The sequence below is a fragment of the Oncorhynchus keta genome, chromosome 30 (genome assembly GCF_023373465.1).
Source record: "Oncorhynchus keta strain PuntledgeMale-10-30-2019 chromosome 30, Oket_V2, whole genome shotgun sequence".
Lineage (NCBI taxonomy): Eukaryota > Metazoa > Chordata > Actinopteri > Salmoniformes > Salmonidae > Oncorhynchus > Oncorhynchus keta.
In genome coordinates, this window is record NC_068450.1 from 44,738,450 (window position 1) to 44,760,792 (window position 22,343).

Consider the following 22,343-nt stretch of genomic DNA (forward strand, 5'->3'; position numbering starts at 1 on the left):
AAATTCTATAAAACGACATTGGAGGCAGTTTATGGTAGAGACATGTACATTAAATTATTTGGAAACAGCTCTGGTGGATTTTCCTTCAGTCAGCATGCTCCCTCAAAAATTTGTATTACTATTGCGCCAGGCTTGCCACAGGATGGGACAAGGAAATCCCTGCCGGACAAACCCTCTCCTAATCCGGACAACGCTGGGCCAATTGTGCACCAAGATAATCCATTCATGGGTCTCCCGGTCACGGCCGGCTGCGACAGAGCCTGGAATTGAACCCGGAATCTATAGTGGCACAACTAGCACTGCGATGCAGTGCCTTAGACCACTGAGACACTCGGGAGGCCTGATCGCTCAACATTTGACACATCTGTGGCATTGTGTTGTGTGACAAAACTGCACATTTTAAAGTGGCATTTTATTGTCCCCAAGCACAAGGTGCACCTGTGTAATGCTCATGCTTGGGTGGCAGGATAGCCTAGTGGTTAGATCTTTGGACTAGTAACCGAAAGGTTGCAAGATCGAATCCCCGAAGCTGACAAGGTAAAAATATGTTGTTCTGCCCCTGAAGAAGGCAATTAACCCACTATTCCTAGGCTGTCATTAAAAACCGAGAGAGTAAATCTAGCAGAATGATTGAAGCCACAGGAACAGAGAGCCGGACGGCTGAAATGATTGCTGAAGCCTGTCTTCCCTCCCTTCTCAACAGGCTTTGCTGAGTTTTAGAAATCTGGTTACAAATAATGTCTCTCTGTGACCTCCAGGCACCATCAATTATGGAGGGCTTTTAAGCCGCTAACCTTGGGGTTGAGATTGACAGATGAGCTGCAGGACACCAGGGAAATGTTTCCCTCTGTTTACTGAAAATCTGGAGGAAACCTGCAGTATACAGAGCCGTCACGTGTGCAGAATGATGCCTCACCTATAGGAAGCATCAGGGAGTGTTTTTTGTTTATTTTTGTGTCAGATGGAATGACGTAGAGTCCGGGAGCCATTACAGGCTTTCATGCCTCAGCCAGATCGCCAGGCTCCCCTGCCTCAGCCGGATTGCCAGGCTCCCCTGCCTCAGCCGGATTGCCAGGCTCCCCTGCCTCAGCCAGATCGCCAGGCTCCCCTGCCTCAGCCGGCTCAGCAGGCTCTCCTACCTGCCTCAGCCAGATCGCCAGGCTCCCCTGCCTCAGCCGGCTCAGCAGGCTCTCCTACCTGCCTCAGCCAGATCGCCAGGCTCCCCTGCCTCAGCCGGCTCAGCAGGCTCTCCTACCTCAGCCGGTTTGTCAGGTTCCTGCGTCCCAGCCGGCGTCAGGTTCCCGCACATCAGTAATGGGTGACCGATCCACTCTTGTTCCCCGGGATAGTCCCTTGGGTTGGCGTCCTACGGCTGGAGCCGAACGTGCCAGGGAGGCGGTACCGTCACATATGCTCTCTCTCCAGCATTCTAGGTCGCCATGCTCCCGCGTCTCAGCTGGACTGACAGGTTTCCCGCGTCTCAGCAGAGGTGACCAGTCCGCTCCTGACCCCCGGGTTTGTCATTTTGATGGTCATTTTGGTCAGCGTCCTGCAGCCGGAGATGCATGTCGGGAGGAGGTACTGTCACCTGTGCTCCCACTCCGGCTTCTAGGTCACCAGGCTGCTCATTATGGCGCACACCTGTCACCATTGTTACACGCATCTGCGCGTCATCACTCACCTGGACTCCCTCATTTTTTTGATTACCTGCCCTATATGTCACTCCCTTTGGTTCCTTCCCCAGGCGTCATTGTTTCTGTTTCCTGTCTGTGAGTTGTTCGTGTTTCTTGTTTTATATTACGTTTCATTTATTTATTAAAACATTCATTCCCCGACTCTCAGCGCACATCGTTACAAGAGCCTCGAAATTGAGTTTCTGCCTCATTAATGGTTGTATTTGTAGTATATATTTTTAAACCATACAGTAGTTTATGGGAAGATTCATTTTTTATTAATGTTTCATAATTGGATAATCCCAGTGAACTTCAGGAGAAGTGGGAATGGGGTGGAGCAATGGCTGCAGCAATGGCTATGAGCTGATGGCTGGGGCACCGCCAGCGGTGTAGTAGCCAATCAGGGGCTCCTGAGGGCTGCAGCCAGTTTCCAAAATGCTGCTCCATATTCAGTGGTGCAGTCTAATCTTGTCTAATGGGAGGGTCTCGCACTCAAGCCTAAAATATGTGGGCTGCATTGGGAGAGATACAATGCAATGTCGACTGTGACACTGGACCATAGTAATTGCATCAAACGGTGGCTACTTTGAAGAACCTCAAATATAAAATATATTTTGATTTGTTTAACACTTTTTGGGTTACTACACGATTCCATGTGTTATTTCATAGTTTTGATGTCTTCACTATTATTCCACAATATAGTAAAAATTCCTAAATAAATTCTTATTTACAATGACGGCCTACACCGGCCAAACCAGACGACGCTGGGCCAATTGTGCGCCGCCCTATGGAACTCCCAATCACTTCCTGGTTGTGATACAGCCTAGAATAAAACCAGGGTGTCTGTCGTGATGCCTCTAGCACTGAGATGCAATGCCTTAGACCGCTGCGACACTCGTGAGCCCCTAAGCGAATGCCTCACAGATACCTTAAAAAAAGTAGGGGCATGGATCAGAAAACCAGTCAGTATCTGGTATGACCACACATCTCCTTTGCATAGAGTTGATCAGGATGTTGATTGTGGCCCGTGGAATGTTATCCCACTCCTCTTCAATGGTTCAATGGATGTGCGAAGTTGCTGATATGGTTGGGAACTGGACACGTTGTCGATCCAGAGTATCCCAAACATGCTCAATGGGTGACATGTCTGAGTATGTAGGCCATGGAAGAACTCGGACATTTTCAGCTTCCAGGAATTGTTTAAAGATCCTTTGGACATGGGGCCATGCATTATCATGGTGAAACATGAGGTGATGGCAGGGGATGAATGGCACAACAATGAGACTCAGGATCTCAATAAAATTCAATTGTGTTCGTTGTCTGTACCTTATGCCTGCCCATAACATAAGCCCACCGCCACCATGGGGAATTCTGTTCACAACATTAACATCAGCAAACCACTCACACATACGTCTGCCATCTGCCCAGTATAGTTGAAAACAGGATTCATCTGTGAAGAGCACACTTCTACAGCGTGCCAGTGGCCATCGAAGGTGAGCATATGCACACTGAAGACGGTTACAATGCCGAACTGCAGTCAGGTCAAGACCATGGTGAGGACCATGAGCATGCAGATGAGCTTTCCTGAGACGGTTTCTGACAGTTTGTGCAGAAATTCTTCAGTTGTGCAATCCCAGTTGTCAGCTGTCCAGGTGGCTGGTCACAGACGATAACAGAGGTGAAGAAGCCAGATGTGGAGATCCTGGGCTGGAATGGTTACACATAGTCCGCAGTTAAGGCCAGTTGGACGTACTGTCACTCACTAAAACAATGCTGGAGGCAGCTTATGGCAGAGGAATGAACATTAAATGATTTGGTACCAAACAGCTCTGGTGGGCATTCCTGCAGACAGCATGCAAATTGTACTCTCCCTCAAAACATCTGTAGCATTGTGTTGTGTGACAAAACTGAGTGGTCTTTTGTCCCCAGTACAAGGTATGCCTGTGTAATGATCATGCTGTTTAATCCATCCACCTGTCAAGTGGATAGATTATCTTGGAAAAAGGAGAAACGCTCAGTAAAAGGGATGTAAACACTTGTGCACAGAATGAGAGAAATACACTTTGTGCATATGGAACATTTCTGGGGTCTTTTAGTTCAGCTCATGGGACCAATACTTTACATGTTTACAAATGGTTTTGTTCAGTGTAATATCATGCATACAGCATTAACCTGTAGCGCAGCAACATCAAACATTCAAGCAGTCTTTGTATATACTGCCATCTATTGGCAATATAATACTGCCTATAAAGCACAGTACACTGTAAAATTGACAAATGCAAAAGTCGCATTCAGTGGCTTTGTAGCTTTTATTGTGTAAACTCCCTACAGTCCGTACTATTAACTCTTTTTTTTGGTGTCTGTACTTCACTATATTTTTGACAATTTTTACTTTACTACATTCCTTTAGGAAATAATGTATTTTTTACCACATACATTTTTCCTGACACACAAAAGTACTCGTTACATTTGGAATGCTTAGCAGGACAGGAAAATGTCCAATTAAAATTCAAGGACTTATCAAGACAACACATGGTCATCCCTTCTGCCTCTGATCTGGCGGTCTCACTAAACAAATGCATATTCTGTAAATGATGTCTTGAGTGTTGGAGTGTGCCCCTGGCTATCCATACATAAAAATAAGAAAATGGTCCTGCCTGCCTTAATAGAAGGAATTTGAAATTGTTCATACTTCCTTTTGATACCGCAGTATATATAGAACCGAATACTTTTAGACAAGTAGTATTTTACTGGATGACTTTTACTTTCTATTAGAGTAACTTTCTATTAAGGTATCTATACTTTTACTCAAGTATGACAATTGGGAACTTTTACACCACTGCCTACAGTTCACATCATGTGTATGTATATACACTGCTCAAAAAAATAAAGGGAACACTAAAATAACTCATCCTAGATCTGAATGAATGAAATATTCTTATTAAATACTTTTTACTTTACATAGTTGAATGTGCTGACAACAAAATCACACAAAAATGTTCAATGGAATTTATCAACCCATTGAGGTCTGGATTTGGAGTCATACTCAAAATTAAAGTGGAAAACCACACTACAGGCTGATCCAACTTTGATGTAATGTCCTTAAAACATGTCAAAATGAGGCTCTGTAGTGTGTGTGGCCTCCACGTGCCTGTATGACCTCCCTACAACGCCTGGGCATGCTCCTGATGAGGTGGCAGATGGTCTCCTGAGGGATCTCCTCCCAGACCTGGACGAAAGCATCCGCCAACTCCTGGTGGATGGAGCGAGACATGATGTCCCAGATGTGCTCAATTGGATTCAGGTCTGGGGAACGGGCGGGCCAGTCCATAGCATCAATGCCTTCCTCTTGCAGGAACTGCTGACACACTCCAGCCACATGAGGTCTAGCATTGTCTTGCATTAGGAGGAACCCAGGGCCAACCGCACCAGCATATGGTCTCTCAAGGGGTCTGAAGATCCCATCTCGGTACCTAACGGCAGTCAGGCTACCTCTGGCGAGCACATGGAGGGCCGTGCAGCCACCCAAAGAAATTCCACCCCACACCATGACTGACCCACCGCCAAACCAGTCATGCTGGAGGATGTTGCAGGCAGCAGAACGTTCTCCACGGCGTATCCAGACTGTCTCGTCTGTCACGTGCTCAGTGTGAACCTGCTTTCATCTGTGAAGAGCACAGGGCGCCAGTGGCGAATTTGCCAATCTTGGTGTTCTCTGGCAAATGCCAAAGTCCTGTGGACGTCAGGCCCTCATGGAGTCTGTTTCTGACCGTTTGAGCAGACACATGCACATTTGTGGCCTGCTGGAGGTCATTTTGCAGGGCTCTGGCCGTGCTCCTCCTTGCACAACGGCGGAGGTAGCAGTCCTGCTGCTGGGTTGTTGCCCTCCTCCACGTCTCCTGATGTACTGGCCTGTCTCCTGGTAGCGCCTCCATGCTCTGGACACTACGCTGACAGACACAGCAAACCTTGCCACATCTCGCATAGATGTACCATCCTGGATGAGCTGCACTACCTGAGCCACTTGTGTGAGTTGTAGACTCCGTCTCATGCTCCCACCAGAGTGAAAGCACCGCCAGCATTCAAAAGTGACCAAAACATCAGCCAGGAAGCATAGGAACTGAGGTCCCTGTGGTCCCCACCTGCAGAACCACTCCTTTATTGGGGGTGTCTTGCTAAATGCCTATAATTTCCACCTGTTTATTTGCACAACAGCATGTGTAATTTATTGTCAATCAGTGTTGCTTCCTAAGTGGACAGTTTGGTTTCACAGAAGTGTGATTGACTTGGGAGTTATAGTGTGTTGTTTAAGTGTTCCCTTTATTTTTTTGAGCAGTATATATATATATATATATAAAATAATCAGGTGTGGGAGAGATTCTTGTCTGGCGGCCGGTCGGCTCTGGCAGTGATGAACAAGCAGATGGCGGTTCCAATGGCTCTCCACACACCCTTCCCACAGTGCCTAGCTGGAAGATCTGACACCCCTAGTGTTTCACCAGGTCCTGCCAAGCTACAAGGAGCTACGGGTCCTAACCCTCAGCAAACTGGTAGTGGTTGTCAACCCTTCTGGCAAAGCACTGTCAACTGTCACTCCCATCACGGGTGACTTCAAGACCCAATGGCAATTATGAAAGGACATGTCAAACACACAACTCAGTTCTTTAGTATGATCTTGCTAGCAGACTAGCATATATGGGCCCTGGCTCAGCACTAACTCACAGGCACAGAAAGGCTGTGTTTACATAAGCAGCCTAATTGTTCCATTTCCAAACTAATTAGTCATCACAGATCTTTTTCAGAGCTGATCCAACTGGTCAATTGAGAAAATATCAGAATCGGGGTGCCTGTGTAAATGCAACTGAAGTTACATTGCCTTTTTATGTTGTTATTCTAGTTGGTGTTTACTTGCTAAAGAGACATGTATACGCCCTCTTGAATAGGTTATTTGTTGGAATCCCTGCCCTAGGAAAGATTGAACCTCAAGTCCGAGTTTAAAAAAAGCTACTTTAAATGTAAAATTAAGTAAATAAAAAATTAAGTACGGGATGAGTTAGTAAATTGTCCATGTCCTGTATTCCAATTGTTCTGGTCACAAAAAGGGAGATCTGCTGGCTGGCTAACACCTGAATGTTCAGATATCAAATAACAGCAACAATTATACCTGATAGTAAAACATGTTATTTCATTGGTATAACAGTGTCTTGATATGAATCTGGAATTCAAATCTCAAAAAGTTGCCACCCTGCCAAACTTTTTTGGTAAACTTGGGGATGGGCTAGAGAAATTTCATCACCCAAAATTCCAGGATATGGACGCAAGATCTGAGCATCCATATGAAAATGACTGTATAGCTTTAAAACAAACTGTTTAACATAATATCATGGGTTCTGATGGGGTAAGACGGCGCATAAGGATATGATTCAGGCATGGTTATTCAGCAGAGTGAATATATACTGTAACTTGCTGTAACCACTTTTAGAAAGGTTATTTAGTTTGTGTTTTCTGGAGGCTTCAGTTGATGCCATTGTAACATGTATGTGACAAATTAAATTTGTAAGTTTCTAATGGCAACAAAACATTTCCCTGGATGGCCAATTACATATCTATATTAGAGGTCGAATGATTATAAATTAACAGATACCGCAATGATTATTTGCAACATAGATAGACTAGTAATATCATCAACCATGTGTAGTTAACTAGTGATTATGTTAAGACTTATTGTTTTTTTATAAGATAAGTTTAATGCTAGCTAGCAACTTACCTTGGCTCCTTACTGCACTCGCGTAACAGGTGGTCAGGTCAGCCTGCCACGCAGTCCCCTTGTGGAGTGCAATGTAATCAGAGTCCAAAATTGCAGATTACTGATTGTTATGAAAACTTAAAATCGGCCCTAATTAATCGGCCTACCTCTAATCTATATACACACCATCTTTAATTGCCACATTTTAACCACTAAGAAAAAGTTAAGGAAAGATTGCAGCGGATACAATTTCAATACATTTATTGAAAAAAAGTGACAAGTCCACCCAACGAATCGAACCACAGCCTAGAACTGGATGACCTGGCCCTGAAAGGAGAAAATGAAAACGTTTTAAAAGGCAGCGCATAGATATTCAAACAGCACAATTAATCATTCACGTTCACCTTTCCAAAATGAAAAATACAAACACGGCTTCCGAATCCAATCATCTTTAAATCGGACAAATTAATTAGAACTTGTTAACATTCTTTAGGGCATATATAAAAGGCAAACCGTTCCAGAGTAGCACACGGTTGGCCAGTGAAGGCCTTCAGAGTGCTATTCCCAATTCCTCTCTAGGCAGTATCTTAACCACAAAGACTTCTGAGGAAGCGTGTATATTTGGAATTGACTAAACCTTATGCAGATGAACGATGTAAAGTGAATGAGCAAAGACGTGTATCATCAGTAGTTGAACCACATGTCAAATGTCACTGATTAATAAATCAAATTAATTTTGATGCCCACAAACCATATACGTTGCTATTTATGGTTCTGGAGCAAAAACACAACCCTTTCCAGAAGCAGAATAAACATAGGCCAGGAAAAGCAGTGTTTCAGTACTTAGTTGGAATGAGAGTTGGTGCTTGCTTACCTTTCTCTTCTTGTCACCTCCCAGCTCAAAGTGTTTGCATCTCTTGATGGGCACCATTCTCTTGGCCCTGCAGTTGGGCTCCACGCACTCCAGCCTTAACACAATCTTCTTTGTTGTCTTAGCCTGAGGAGAGAATCCATGTAACAAATGTAGAAAATAATCCAGGATTCATGCACACATGACATGGCAGTGGCTGCATTTTGATTCTCTACCCTTAAATGTGTACTCGTTCACTCCCCGTCATGCATTTAAAACCATCGGATTGGTGAAGTGGCCATTCCATTAAAATCCATGAGGGGGAGTGTGCGAGTGTACACTTAAAAGTAGTACCCACAAACAGTAAAATAAAAATGTTAAAAAGCTGTAAAAAAGGTTCAGACAATACTGTAAGTACACTACCGTTCAAAAGTTTGGGGTCACTTAGAAATGTCCACGTTTTTGTCCATTAAAATAACATCAAATTGATCAGAAATACAGTGTAGACATTGTTAATGTTATAAATGACTATTGTAGCTGGAAAATGCTGATTTTTTGTGGAATACCTACAAAGGCGTACAGAGGCCCGTTATCAGCAACCATCACTCCTGTGTTCCAATGGCACGTTGTGTTAGCTAATCCAAGATTATCGTTTTAAAAGGCTAATTAATCATTAGAAAACCCTTTTGCAATTATGTTAGCACAGCTGAAAATTGTTGTTCTGATTAAAGTAGTCATAAAAACAGGCCTTCTTTAGACTAGTTGAGTATCTGGAACATCAGCATTTGTGGATCGAAATGGCCAGAAAATGTACTTTCTTCTGAAACTCCATCAGTCTATTCTTGTTCTGAGAAATGATGGCTATTCCATGCAATAAATTGCGAAGAAACTGAAGATCTCGATTACTTCCCTTCACAGAACAGCGCAAACTGGCTCTAACCAGAATAGAAAGAGGAGCAAGAGGACAAGTACATACGATTGTCTAGTTTGAGAAACAGACGCCTCACAAGTCCTCAACTGGCAGCTTCATTAACTTCTTGAGGGCCAGTGGCAGTATTCGGATGACTGACGTGCCCAAAGTAAACTGCCTGTTACTCAGGCCCAGAAGCTCGGATTTGCATATAATTGGTAGTATTTGATAGAAAACCCTCTGACGTTTTCTAAAACTGTTAAGATAATGTATGTGAGTATAACAGAACTGATATGGCAGGAGAAAACCCGAGGAGAATACATCCGGAATTTTTTCTTTTAGGTGTCAGCCCATCCAAATCCTTGTTTATGGGAAAATCAAAGAAATACCTCCCAGATTGCAGTTCCTGACTAAAAGTCAAGTCTTAAGAAAGAATTTCAGGCATGTTTTTTGAAAAATGAGCAAAACATTTATAGTTTTTCTAGGTGGCTCCCATTTTGGCTGTAGTATTGTGACATGCATGGATGAGAGTGCGCACTTTGTTATTTATCTCTGGTAATGAACATACTATTCTCAGTCTTCAATTTTATTGTTTATTTACATATTAGAGTACCTGAGGATTGATTAGAAACGTAGTTTGACTTGTTTATTGGTAACTTTTGAGATGAACTTGTGTGCATTTTTAACGAGGGAAACTGGTGGATTACTGAATCAAGCACGCCAACTAAACTGACTTTTTGGGGATATAAAGGACTTTTTCAAACAAAAGGACCATTTGTGATGTAGCTGGGACCCTTGGAATTGCAAACAGAGGAAGATCTTCAAAGGTAAGTGATTTATTTTATTGCTATTTCTGACTTTCGTGACGCCTCTGCTTGTTTGGAAAATGTTTAACGCTTTTGTATGTGGGCGCTTTCCTCAGATAATCGCATGATATGCTTTCGCCGTAAAGACTTTTTGAAATCTGACAAAGCAGCTGGATTAAGAAGAAGTTAAGCTTTGAAACAATGTAGGACACTTGTATTTTCATTCATGTTTAATATTACGATTTTGTATTTTGAATTTGGCATGCTCCGATTTCACCGGATGTTGTCAAATCCCCACTAGAGGGATTTACGTACTAAGAGGTTCATTAAATAGTACCCGCAAAACACCAGTCTTAACAGCAACAGTGAAGAGGCGACTCCGGGATGTTGGCCTTCTTGGCAGAGTTGCAAAGAACAAGCCATATCTAAGACTGGCCAATAAAAGGAAAAGATTAAGGAGTGATGGTTGCTGATAATGGGCCTCTTGTACACCTATGTAGATATATATATATATTTTTAAATCAGCCATTTCCAGCTACAATAGTCATTTACAACATTAACAATGTCTTCACTGTATTTCTGATCAATTTGATGTTATTTTAAAATGGACAAAAAAAGCGTTTTTCTTTCAAAAACAAGGACATTTCTAAGTGACCCCAAACTTTTGAACGGTAGTGTGTGTGTAAAAGTAAAGGAAAAAAACAGAAGCATTCACTAAGTTGTCTGAGGTTTACCTTGCCATGGAGGAGAAACAGCCTCAAACCATCTCAATTATCTTTAGCGGACACTTTAGGAAAGGACAAAGTCACTACTGGCCAAGGCTCGCTGACAATGGCCTGCACAGCCTACATTTGTAGTATACATTATTGGATACATTATAGGGTACCTTATATCAGTGGTTCAATTCCGTTCCTTGAGTAACCATTAAAGTACAGTTAGGTTGCCCCAGACCCACACTTGTGGTTGTCCACGACAACACAACTGTACTGTTGGGGTTACTCAAGGAAAAGTGTTAACTGATAAGGTAACCTTTGGTAATGTTTCCAGTGCACACAAAGCTTCACAAACTCACCTTTTTGCGGAAAATAGGCTTGGTCTGTCCACCGTAACCGGACTGCTTTCTGTCATATCTCCTCTTACCTAAAACACATATCAGTTATTTATCTTGGAACACATCGCAGTCCATGCTACCTGCCAATGCTCATTTTGAGACAAACTCACCTTGTGCATAGAGGGAATCCTTTCCCTTCTTGTACTGGGTAACTTTGTGAAGCTGGTGCCTCTTGCACTTCTTGCAGTAGGTCCTGCGCGTCTTTGGTACATTCACCTGAATCACACAAACATTAATTTAGAAACATGTACACCGACAGTGCAGTAGTATGGTACATTGTCATTTACAGTACCTCTGTATTCGTATTTATTCACTGAACACTGGGCATCAAAACAGATAACCAGTATGGTGGTCAGGTCACTACCATTCAACCTAAGGAGCTACTACCCAGACAAGAGCCTTTTCCCATCTATGTGGCATTTTTGTTCAAAATACTAGTTACATGTGCATACTTTCTGCCACAAAGTTATATATTCAAGTCTACCAACAATCGGTTTGGTGACCGGCTGGCTCTAGAAGGTAACGTAGACACCATTGTCTCCTTAACGTGCACCACTTAGCTACTTGAAGACCAGCCTATAGTACATTTGCTACGTTTAAAAACGGTAACAAGTACTTAGCAATGATGCACATCTAAAATGGTAATACCAACTTAATTATGTTGCCAAAAATACTATAACGTGGGCGATTTCATGTTCCATGTAGCTCGCGATATCACCGATGTAATCATTCGCTCGAGTTTTGTTATAGGCAACTATATTGGGATATACAGATACAATCACTAATAATGGGCTAAATGTGTCCCTAACCATTGCGTTCACACATTAGGCACTTTAGAACGTAGCTAGTCCATGTATATTTCAAAGATTACAGTAGATGTTTTAAGCGTATTCATGGTGAAGTTTCATACCATTGTGACGGCCCGATCCAGACGAAAAAAGGAAGAACGAAGCCGGTAGCACTCCTTCGTAAAGACCATTGGCTGATGCAGAAGTATAGCTCCTAATTTTGAACACTGCCACCTTATGTTTGGGAGTGTGGAATAGAACCAAATACTATATATTACAGAAGTAGGCCTTCAGTACAAAGCCTCAATATACAGCACGGGATCTGGCACCTCTCTGTTTTGGACTGTTTCGTTCCGATGTTGTGCCGAAAATCTCCCGGTGTCGTCCCCCGCAAGATGCCGCCCTGGGTGGTTGCCCATGTCGCCCGTACTTAAATCCGCTACTGATTTTGTATTAGTCTATAAATACATCTCTTTGCCAAAATTCATAATCTCTCCCATGTCTTATTCGACTAGTATTTTTGAAAATGTAAGGATACTAATTCAGCCCAAGTTTTTCTGAAATGTGTATAGTTTACCAACAGATTACTGCCACCTCTATGTTTAATATAACACACATACATTTATTATTCATTTCGGTTGCCTATCCTGACGTGAATTTTGTTCTATAGACAGTATTTGACTCTAGCCAAATGGCACAACACCGGAACCGATTTGGCCGGAACCAGTACCTCTCATGGCATGAAAAATTATGTAAACTTTTTGCAATGTAAATTTTTTTATAACATCAAAGTTCATTCGAGTTGACTCTTTGTTAATTCTCTTTTGTTAATGTGAAAATGTAGAATTTCAGCCCTGTAGCCTGATATTCTGAATTGATTCGGGTTGAGCCGAGACGGGTTTAGGGTTTGTGCAATTTTGCAATCTATGTTGGAGACCAAAGCAAGGCTGCGTGAGAAGCCCGCCTGTATCTCTCAACAGAACTAGAATGAGATTCACTTTCTACAATCTCTCTCCCTCTCGTTGCAACCTGCGAGAAGGGTTCTGGAGGAGCTGCAACAGCCCTGATGAATTGAAATACATTTGTCAAAGTCTGTTCAGAAACTAATTAAATAATTTACAATAGCCTACTACACGATCACTGGTCATCTCTATTGCCTCTGATCTCACTTGTTTGTAAATTATGTCAAAGTGTTGGACTGTGCCCCTGGCTATCCATAAATGTAAAAATAATAACAAGACAATTTTGTGGTCTGGTTTGCTTAGTATAAGGAATTGTAAAGGATTTACACATTTACTTGTGAAACTTAACTAGGCCTATTTTAAAACCCAAATACGTTTAGACTTTTACTCAAGTAGCATTTTACTGGGGGACTTTTACTTGAGTCACTTTCTATTAAGGTACACCACATGACCAAAAGTATGTGGACACGTGCTCTGTCGAACATCTCATTCCAAAATCATGGGCATGGATTTGGTCCCCCACTTTGCTGCTATAACAGCCTCCACACTTCCGGGAAGGTTTTCCACGAGATGTTGGAACATTGCTGTGGGGACTTGCTTCCATTCAGTCAAAAGAGCATTAGTGAGGTCGGGCACTGATGTTGGGCGATTAGGCCTGGCTTGCAGTCGGACCTAGCCCGAACCATGAAAAACTGCCCCAGACCATTATTCCTCCTCCACCAAAGTTTACAGTTGGCACTATGCATTGGGGCACATAGCATTCTCCTGGCATCCGCCAATTCCAGATTCATCCGCCGGGCTGCCAGATGGTGAAGCATGATTCATCACTCCAGAGAACGCTTTTCCGCTCCGGAGTCCAATGGCGACGAGCTTTACACCACTCCAGCCGACACTTGGCATTGCACGTGGTGATCTTAGGGTTGTGTGCGGCTGCTCGGCCATTGAAACCCATTTCATGAAGCTCCTATCCAATAGTTATTGTGCTGGCATTGCTACCAGAGGCAGTTTGGATTTCTCACTTCAACCGAGGACAGGCAATTTTTACCTGCTATGCACTTCAGCACTCAGCGGTCCCGTTCTGTGAGCTTGTGTGCCACTTAGTGGCTGAGCCGTTGTTGCTCCTACATGTTTCCACTTCACAATAACAGCACTTGCAGTTGACCGGGGAAGCTCTAGGAGGGCAGAAATTGGACAAACTGACCTGTTGGAAAGATGGCATCCTTATGACGTTGCCACGTTGAAAACCACTGAGCTCTTCAGTAAGGCCATTCTACAGCCTATCTTTGTCTATGGAGATTGTATGTGTGCTCAATTTTATACACCTGTCAGGAAGTTGTGTGGCTGAAATAGCTGAATCCACTAATTTGAAGGGGTGTCCACAATAAATGTCTACATACATTTATTTATACAGTACCATTCAAAGGTTTGGACACACCTAATCATTCAAGGATTTTTATTTATTTTTACTATTTTCTACATTGTAGAATAATAGTGAAGACATCAAAACTATGAAATAACACATATGGAATCATGTAGTAACCAAAAAAGTTAAATAAATCAAAATACATTTTATATTTGACATTCTTCAAAGTAGCCACACATTGCCTTGATGACAGGTTTGCACACTCTTGGCATTCACTCAACCAGCTTCATGAGGTAGTCACCTGGAATGCATTTCAATTAACCGGTATGCTTTGTTAAAAGTGAATTTGTAGAATTTCTTTCCTTCTTAATGCATTTGAGCCAATCAGTTGTGTTGTTACAAGTTAGGGGTGTTATACAGAAGATTGCCAAGAACAGCTCAAATAAGCAACAAGAAATGACAGTCCATCATTACTTTAAAAACTTATTTGGGATCGGTGTCACGTCCACGGGATGGTTGAGCTAACGTAGGCTAATGCGATTAGCATGAGGTTGTAAGTAACAAGAACATTTCCCAGGACATAGACATATCTGAAATTGGCAGAAAGCTTAAATTCTTGTTAATCCAACTGCACTGTCCAATTTACAGTACCTATTACAGTAATAGAATCCCATTCTATTGTTTGAGGAGAGTGCACAATTTTGAACATGAAAAGTTATTAATAAACAAATTAGGTACATTTGGGAAGTCTTGATACATCATTTTGAACAGAAAATACAATGGTTCATTGGATCAGTCTAAAACTTTGCACATAAACTGCTAGTGGCCAAAATCAATATTGCACCTGGGTTGGAATAATACATTATAGTCTTTCTCTTCCATTTAAAAAATTATAGTACAAAAAAATACAAAATAACGTTTTTTTTTTCTTTGTATTCTCTTTTACCAGATCTATTGTAATATAATAATAATAATAATAATAATAATAATAATATAATAATAATAATATAATATAATATTTATTTAACACTTTTTTGGTTACTACATGTTTTGGTTACAACACTCCTGTGTTGTGTTGGCTATGTGCTTAGGGTCGTTATCCTGTTGGAAGGTGAACATTCGCCCCAGTCAGAGGTCCTGAGCTATCTGGAGCAGGTTTTCATCAAGGATCTCTCTGTACTTTGCTCCCTTCATATTTCCCCCGATCCTGACTAGTCTCCCATTCTCTGCCGCTGAAAAACATCCCCACATCATGATGCTGCCACCACCATGCTTCACCATATGGATGGTGCCAAGTTTCCTACAGACGTGACGTGACATTCAGGCCAAAGAGTTCAATCTTGGTTTCATCAGACCAGGGAATCTTGTTTCTCATGGTCTGAGAGCCTTTTAGGTGCCTTTTGGCAAACTCCAATTGGGCTGCTATGTGGCCTCTTACTCAGGAGTGACTTACGTCTGGCCTCTCAACCATAAAGGCCTGATTGGTGGAGTTCTGGAGACCAAAGCCCTCACCTCCCTGACAAAGGGTCTTCTCCTCGATTGCTCAATTTGGCCTGGAGGACAGCTTTAGGAAGAGTCTTGGTGGCTCCAAACTTCTTCCATTTAAGAATGATGGAGTCGACTGTTCTTGGGGACCTTCATTGTTGCAGAAATGTTTTGGTACCATTCCCCAGATCTGTGCCTGGAAACAATCCTGAGCTCTATGGACAATTCCTTTGACCTCATGGCTTGGTTTCTTCTCTGACATGCACTGTCAACTGTGGGACCTTATACAGACAGGTGTATGCCTTTTCAAATCAATTTAATTTACCACATGTGGACTCTAATCAAGTTGTAGAAATATCTCAAAGATGATCAATGGAAACAGGATGCCCCTGAGCTTATTTTTGAGTCTCAGAGCAAAGGGTCTGAATACTTATGTGAACAAGGTATCTGTTTTTATTTTTAATACATTTGCTAACATTTCTGAAAACCAGTTTTTGCTTTGTCATTATGGGGTATTGTGTGTAGATTAATGAGAAAAATGATGTCATCAATTTTAGAATAAGGCTGTAATGTAACAAAATGTGGAAAAACTCAAGGGGTCTGAATACTTTCCAAATGCACTGTGCTATAGGAAGCCACCCTTGTGGAATGGTGCATACAGTGTACTATGGCAGTGTCATTGTCTCCTGCGCTTCCCAACAACATTTTCTTGTGCGCGTCCCACAAATGTTTGGTTTTCCGTGTCTGCATTACTTGCCAGGGAAGGGAAACATTCTGTGAATATTGAAGCATTGTATCAACAAGGTGGCTCTGAGAATATTGATTTCAACATAGTCGCCAACAAATCGGCTATGTCTGGTATTATCGTGTTGCCTATGCAGTAGTTGCACGATCTGTGTGATTATTGTATATTTTCAAAACCCCTACATACACACTATAGCTAAGTAACTTAGCAATATTTAATGACGTTTTACCAGCAAGATTGATCTGTTAGATTATCTCATTTTAATTGAGGAAGATGTCAAAGCAAGGCTGATAGACTGAGAGGTGGACATGCATTACACCAGAGGCGGTTAGACTACAGGTAGGGATTAGGGATGCAGGTGAGGATGTGGATGAAGTAGGCCTAGAACAATATGTTTAATAAAATGTTTGCCCAACTTAGTCATGAATGATTTGCATTATCTCAATTATCATTCTGTCACTGCATGACAATGTACAATTGGTTCTATTAGGGACAGATAGAAATTTACTGGGGGTGAGGGTTGTCTAGCAGTTGTTTTTTTGTTACTTTAGGGAGGCTGTGTTTTTTTGGGGGGGTCATAGGGGCGGGGAGTGCGTTGTTTTGGGGGTGGGGTTACATTTGTTCTTCTGCTCGTATTTACCCTATAAACAATGGCTTGACGTACTTTTGATATTACCCTAATAAAGTTTAGAAGCTTTTATGAAAGTTTGGTATGGTGTGGCTATTATTAAGCTTAAGCTACTGCAGGCACAATCTCTTTGATAAGAAGGCAGTGCGCCCTGCGGCTCCAACTGACTGACAGTTGAACTTGAGGCGAGGAAGACTGTTTCAGGCCTACCAGAGTTACTCCTATAATCTAACAATATAATGCTTGTCTTTATACAAAATATTTGGATAAAAAATGTACGAATTACCCTCCTTCTGTAAGTCTATATCTGTGTAGCCAATAAAGAAATGCATGTCGGTGTCATAGCATGCCACCGGCATATCTCAAAGGGGTAAGGCCTAACCTTCTCTTCCTTTATATAGGGTATATATATATATTAAAATATGAATATCATACAGTGGACTCATACCCAGAATCTCTAGTGGCACAGCTATGCAATGCAGTGCCTTAGATCACTGTGCCACTCGGGAGACCAGAAACAACACCTTCTATTAAAATAAACAAACAAGTAACCCCTTTCCGGTCATCTAAATATTGCAACCTGTTGCATTACTTTAGTAAAAATATAAACCTGTTGTTTAACAAATGTAGAACCTTCAAAAAGTTGGTGCTTTCTCATCAGTTTAATAATCAATACTTATTTCAATCTACTTTAATTGCTGGACACTGTTCCATGTAATGGAAACAGATTATAATTTTAGAAATTCACTGGTGTTACCTAAACTACAAAACCAAGCAACAATAATCAGAAACGGTCAAATAACGTTTCTCATACTTCTACTTCAAACGTCCCATTGCCCGCTTGCTTTCAACCGCAACTAATCTTGTTCTCAAGGCTCAATCCCTCTACTCATCATTTAACCTTGTATTAAAACCTCAGCTTTTCAAATTACTAAGGTATTGCATCATTAGAGTGCTATGAAAAAAAAAAACATGAATAACCTTACCATTCACATACTGTCAACACTCATTAAGTTGACATCAACCCTCCTTATCAATGTCTTCGTCACTGTCACCCATCGCAAGGTTTATAAAATAAAATAAACCAAAGCATGATTATTCTCACCTTACTAGAAGGCAATGTTTACATTGTAGTCTACCCTAACAATATTACTCTATATTTTTAATACCAATCTCTGCTGGATATTCCCTCTCTGCTTCACACTTACTAAACGGCTATTATTTTAAGATTAACCAGTAACGCGCCAAATCTATAAAATACCTCAGCCAATTCTTAATCAATCCAAATTCAAAATTCTTACTTTCCAATTGACTTACTTTCCTTTGTTAACCTTCACTAATCTACATCTGTTTCCATAAACTCAGAAAGCCCTCCACAATCTCTACTATACTCTACCTCTGTCTTTCCACTACCTCTGTCTTTCCATCTAACGTTACTATACCAGGATATTTTTATTTTATTTATAATAGTCAAAACAAACAACTTCTGTTCACAGGGAGGCCACTTTAATTACTTGTGACCCCTCCTCCCTTCCATCAATTCAATAAATCTATTTTTGAAATCAACTAAATAAAAAGTGTCTCATGAGTTTAATACCCCCAGGGTTTTCGTGAGTTGCATTGTTCTCAAAACACCCAAATATGTTATCTCTTGTTTCACTGGTTGAACTTGCCCAACATAGGAGTTGGCTAGAGCAGACAGATCTGGGAACAGGCTACACCTATCCAGCCTTTATTCACAAACTATTTTATTCCGATGATGATAATTTAATACATATTGACAAGGTTAACTTGCTCTCCATAGGGGTCTTAATGTGGGAGGTCTACACCTTGGGAAGACTGCCCTAAGAACGGTTAAACAACAATGAGATAGTGGATAAGGTTTCAAGAGGCTCCTCTATCGCCCCCATATGGCCAATGATAGAGTCTTCACCATCCAGATCAGCTGTTGGCTGGATGTACGTACGTACAGTATACAGAATAATGCCTGGTCCCAGATCTGTGTATTCTGTCTTTCCAACTTTTATGGTCATTGTCAAGGCAAACAGCACCGTTCTGGGATAAGGCTAGCTAAGTGGGGGTCAAAGATAATGGTCAGAGAAATGGACATACATGTCAGCTTGACAACTTGTAATCTAATTGTTTGCCCCACCCTCATGTATTGTATCTCCTCTTGCGTTGACTGGCAGAAGGCGGACGAGAGACCCACCTTTCAGGAGCTGTCGGTGACTGTTCAGGACTTGCTCTACGAGCTCCAGTAGATCCAACTACCATATTCTGATTGAAACACAGTTCACAGACTCACCCCTCTGGCAGATACACTTCCTCATGCAGAAAAGACTGAAGTCTTCATAAACTCAGGGCCTAATCCATTCTGGACATCATCCATTGGAGAAGTAGATGAAACTTAAACTTAAAGAATTCCTGTGAGAGAGCTGAGAGATGCGTTATGGTTGAACATGGGACTCTTATGACAAACTCCAGTAGTTAAATAAAATCTTATTTGAGGAATGTAACTGTTGGTAATTGAGAACATGATAGATATTAAATGTTTTTCCTTATTTATTTATTATGTTTTCCTTTATTACTATCATTGGTAAATTGCTTTCAATTAAATATATTATATAGTCCTATCTATTTCTGTAAGATTTCATATTTATTTACTGTCTATCCACTGAAATGTATGCTTAGTAGAAATACATTTTATCAACTGAAAATGTAGTTGTGGTTTTATAAAACTATTGAGAAAGAACAGTAGCCTACCTTGCATTGTCTGAGCCTCTATCTCAGATAAGCATTTTGCACATGACATTAATAAGGATAGTCAGGAAGGGAGACTCGGTATCTCTGAGAGGAAGTTGATCAAATGTATTTAACACGTCATTTTTGTTGGACCCAAATCCAATGAAATGTACTGTTATTTGGGGCGCACTTTCTGATTGGTCGAGCTCTCTTCCGTTTCCTGTGATGCGCCTAGCCCATCCACACACGTGAAGGTCTGTGAATATCTCTGTTCAATTTATAACCGATTTCTGCATGAACATGGAGAACCAAGGAGCAACAGCAGACCCTCAACTTCAGCAATTCATCGAAATCGAGTCCCAAAAACAAAGGTTTCAGCAGTTGGTTCATCAGATGACTGAAGTGTGTTGGGTAAGAAACGTTTCCGCAATGATATCTAGCAAGCTAGCTAGCTACTTGAACATCAATTGAATGAATGCATAGACAGTTAGCCAATAGTACAATGGGCATGTAGACTCCTTAATTGTACTAGCTAGTTTGTGTTTAGTAGCTAGCTAGTTGGTAATGCCGGTTTGTTACAGCATCCTCTGGACGTCCCAACTCTGACGTCACCCCATTAAAGTTGAAATTTCAATCGGTTAGGGTAGGGACGCACCAAGGATTCCAGATAACACTAGCCATAAAAAAAGTGTTTAAATGTTAAGTTATTCATGCCTGATGCAATGCCCTCCACTCCATGCAATGACGTGATCCAACCAATGATTGAACACCTGTCTCCTCTGGCTCTCCACAGGAGAAATGCATGGACAAACCTGGGCCAAAGCTGGATTCCCGGACAGAGATCTGCTTTGTGAACTGTGTAGAGCGCTTCATTGACACTAGCCAATTCATCCTGAACAGATTGGAGCAGACACAGAGGAGTAAGGGCTCCTTCTCAGAATCCATGTCTGAATAGTCCAGCAACACCCTCCTCGACTGACAATCAAGATGTGGCTTACAGCAATACCAGCTTTCTATATGGTGCAGTGAGAATACTGTCCAAAAACCAGGGTGGGGAAGAAACATGACGTTTTGATAAAAGTTCCTTGGTTTTGCACCTTGCATCATGTCACCGAGACAAATAAAGAGTCTTGGCCAATTTCTCTCACCGAGCAGGACACAAGATTAATTCCACGTTCACGTGCTAGTCAGACCTAGGAAACTCACATTTCCGACACGGTAACTGGTTGTATTAATACATGTTCCGCTTTCAACAAATTAGCAAGTTGTACACTTCCGAGTTTCCGGCTATTATTTGGTTATTAGCAAATATCTTCATATTGTTTTTCTGAAACTGTTGTAAATTGAATGAAAGAGCCTGTCGCATGTTGATCATATAACTGAGATGGGAGATCTTTCATTCGTTTGATTTGATAAAAATCTTGACCAGCTGTTGAGGTTGTGTCCTGGGGCATTGAAGAGAAGGGCCAAATAAATGGGACAGTCAATTCGCCACCGCCTCGGAAAGCCACTGGAACTCACTGCATTCAGTATCAAGTCAGAGTACGAACAATGTCTTGTTGGGAAAAGGGCATAATCTATAGCTGAAACAAGTGTTCCATTGTATATTTGCAATAAACAAATATATTGCCTACTTTGTCATCGTTGGCCATGACTTGAATACAATGTGGTCCCAGTATTAGGGTATTGCTGCGTAAAAGGTTAAAGATAATTGTTTATTCACATACTCAAAGAATCAACAGTATTTTACAAATAAATTATTAAGAAATACAATAGTTAGTATGGCACATGCGGTAGGAATGCATTTCAAAAGTGTTGGTCTAGGAAAGAGCCTCAGTTAATACTGATTCATATCCATGATCAGTGAAATAATACAATTGAGGTATTACAGTAACTTGTTAGTCAGATTTTGTTCAATCTTCACACAACCAGTAACTTACTGTATGAAACACAGATGATTTAACTGCCTACACTAAGATAAAAGCTGCATTGCCTTGATTCACAGTAGGTCTTGTAGCATTAAAGACATTAAAATCCAGGAATGAGACCAATAGGCCTATCAATAAGTCTGAAAAACAAGGCAGTTCGGTAAACTATTTGATCTCAAAACTAATATCAATACATTCAATTTGATCACACTCGGTGACTTCATATTTTAAATTGTGTACCTTTAAAACTCATTCATAGCACGACATACAGTTGAAGTCGGAAGTTTACATACACCTTAGACAAATACATTTAAACTCAGTTTCACGATTCCTGACATTTAATCCTAGTAAAAATTCCCTGTCTTAGGTCAGTTAGAATCACCACTATGTCAGAATAATAAGTGATTTATTTCAGCTTTAATTTCTTTCATCACATTCCCAGTGGGTCAGAAGTTTACATACACTCAATTAGTATTTGGTAGCATTGCCTTTAAATTGTTGAACTTGGGTCAAACATTTTGGGTTGCCTTCCACAAACTTCCCACAATAAGTTGGGTGAATTTTGGCCCATTCCTCCTGACAGAGCTGGTGTAACTGAGTCACGTT

The 22,343-nt window shown here is 41.3% G+C and overlaps 2 protein-coding genes across 2 annotated transcripts; one reads left to right on the forward strand and one right to left on the reverse strand.

Moving 5' to 3' along the window:
- Positions 1-7,663: 7,663 nt before the first annotated feature.
- On the reverse strand, positions 7,664-12,162 carry LOC118363649 (60S ribosomal protein L36a-like). Its single transcript, XM_035744731.2, has 5 exons — positions 12,007-12,162; positions 11,207-11,312; positions 11,058-11,125; positions 8,294-8,416; positions 7,664-7,746 (listed from the first exon to the last, which is right to left on the reverse strand). The coding sequence occupies exons 1-5, from the start codon at positions 12,073-12,075 to the stop codon at positions 7,726-7,728; spliced, it is 387 nt and encodes a 128-aa protein (XP_035600624.1). The 5' UTR covers positions 12,076-12,162; the 3' UTR covers positions 7,664-7,725.
- Positions 12,163-19,994: 7,832 nt separating this feature from the next.
- LOC118363650 (mitochondrial import inner membrane translocase subunit Tim8 A) lies at positions 19,995-21,442 on the forward strand. The gene is made up of 2 exons (XM_035744732.2): positions 19,995-20,220; positions 20,603-21,442. Exons 1-2 carry the CDS (start codon positions 20,104-20,106, stop codon positions 20,762-20,764), a joined length of 279 nt encoding a protein of 92 aa, XP_035600625.1. The 5' UTR covers positions 19,995-20,103; the 3' UTR covers positions 20,765-21,442.
- The last annotated feature ends 901 nt before the right edge of the window (positions 21,443-22,343 follow it).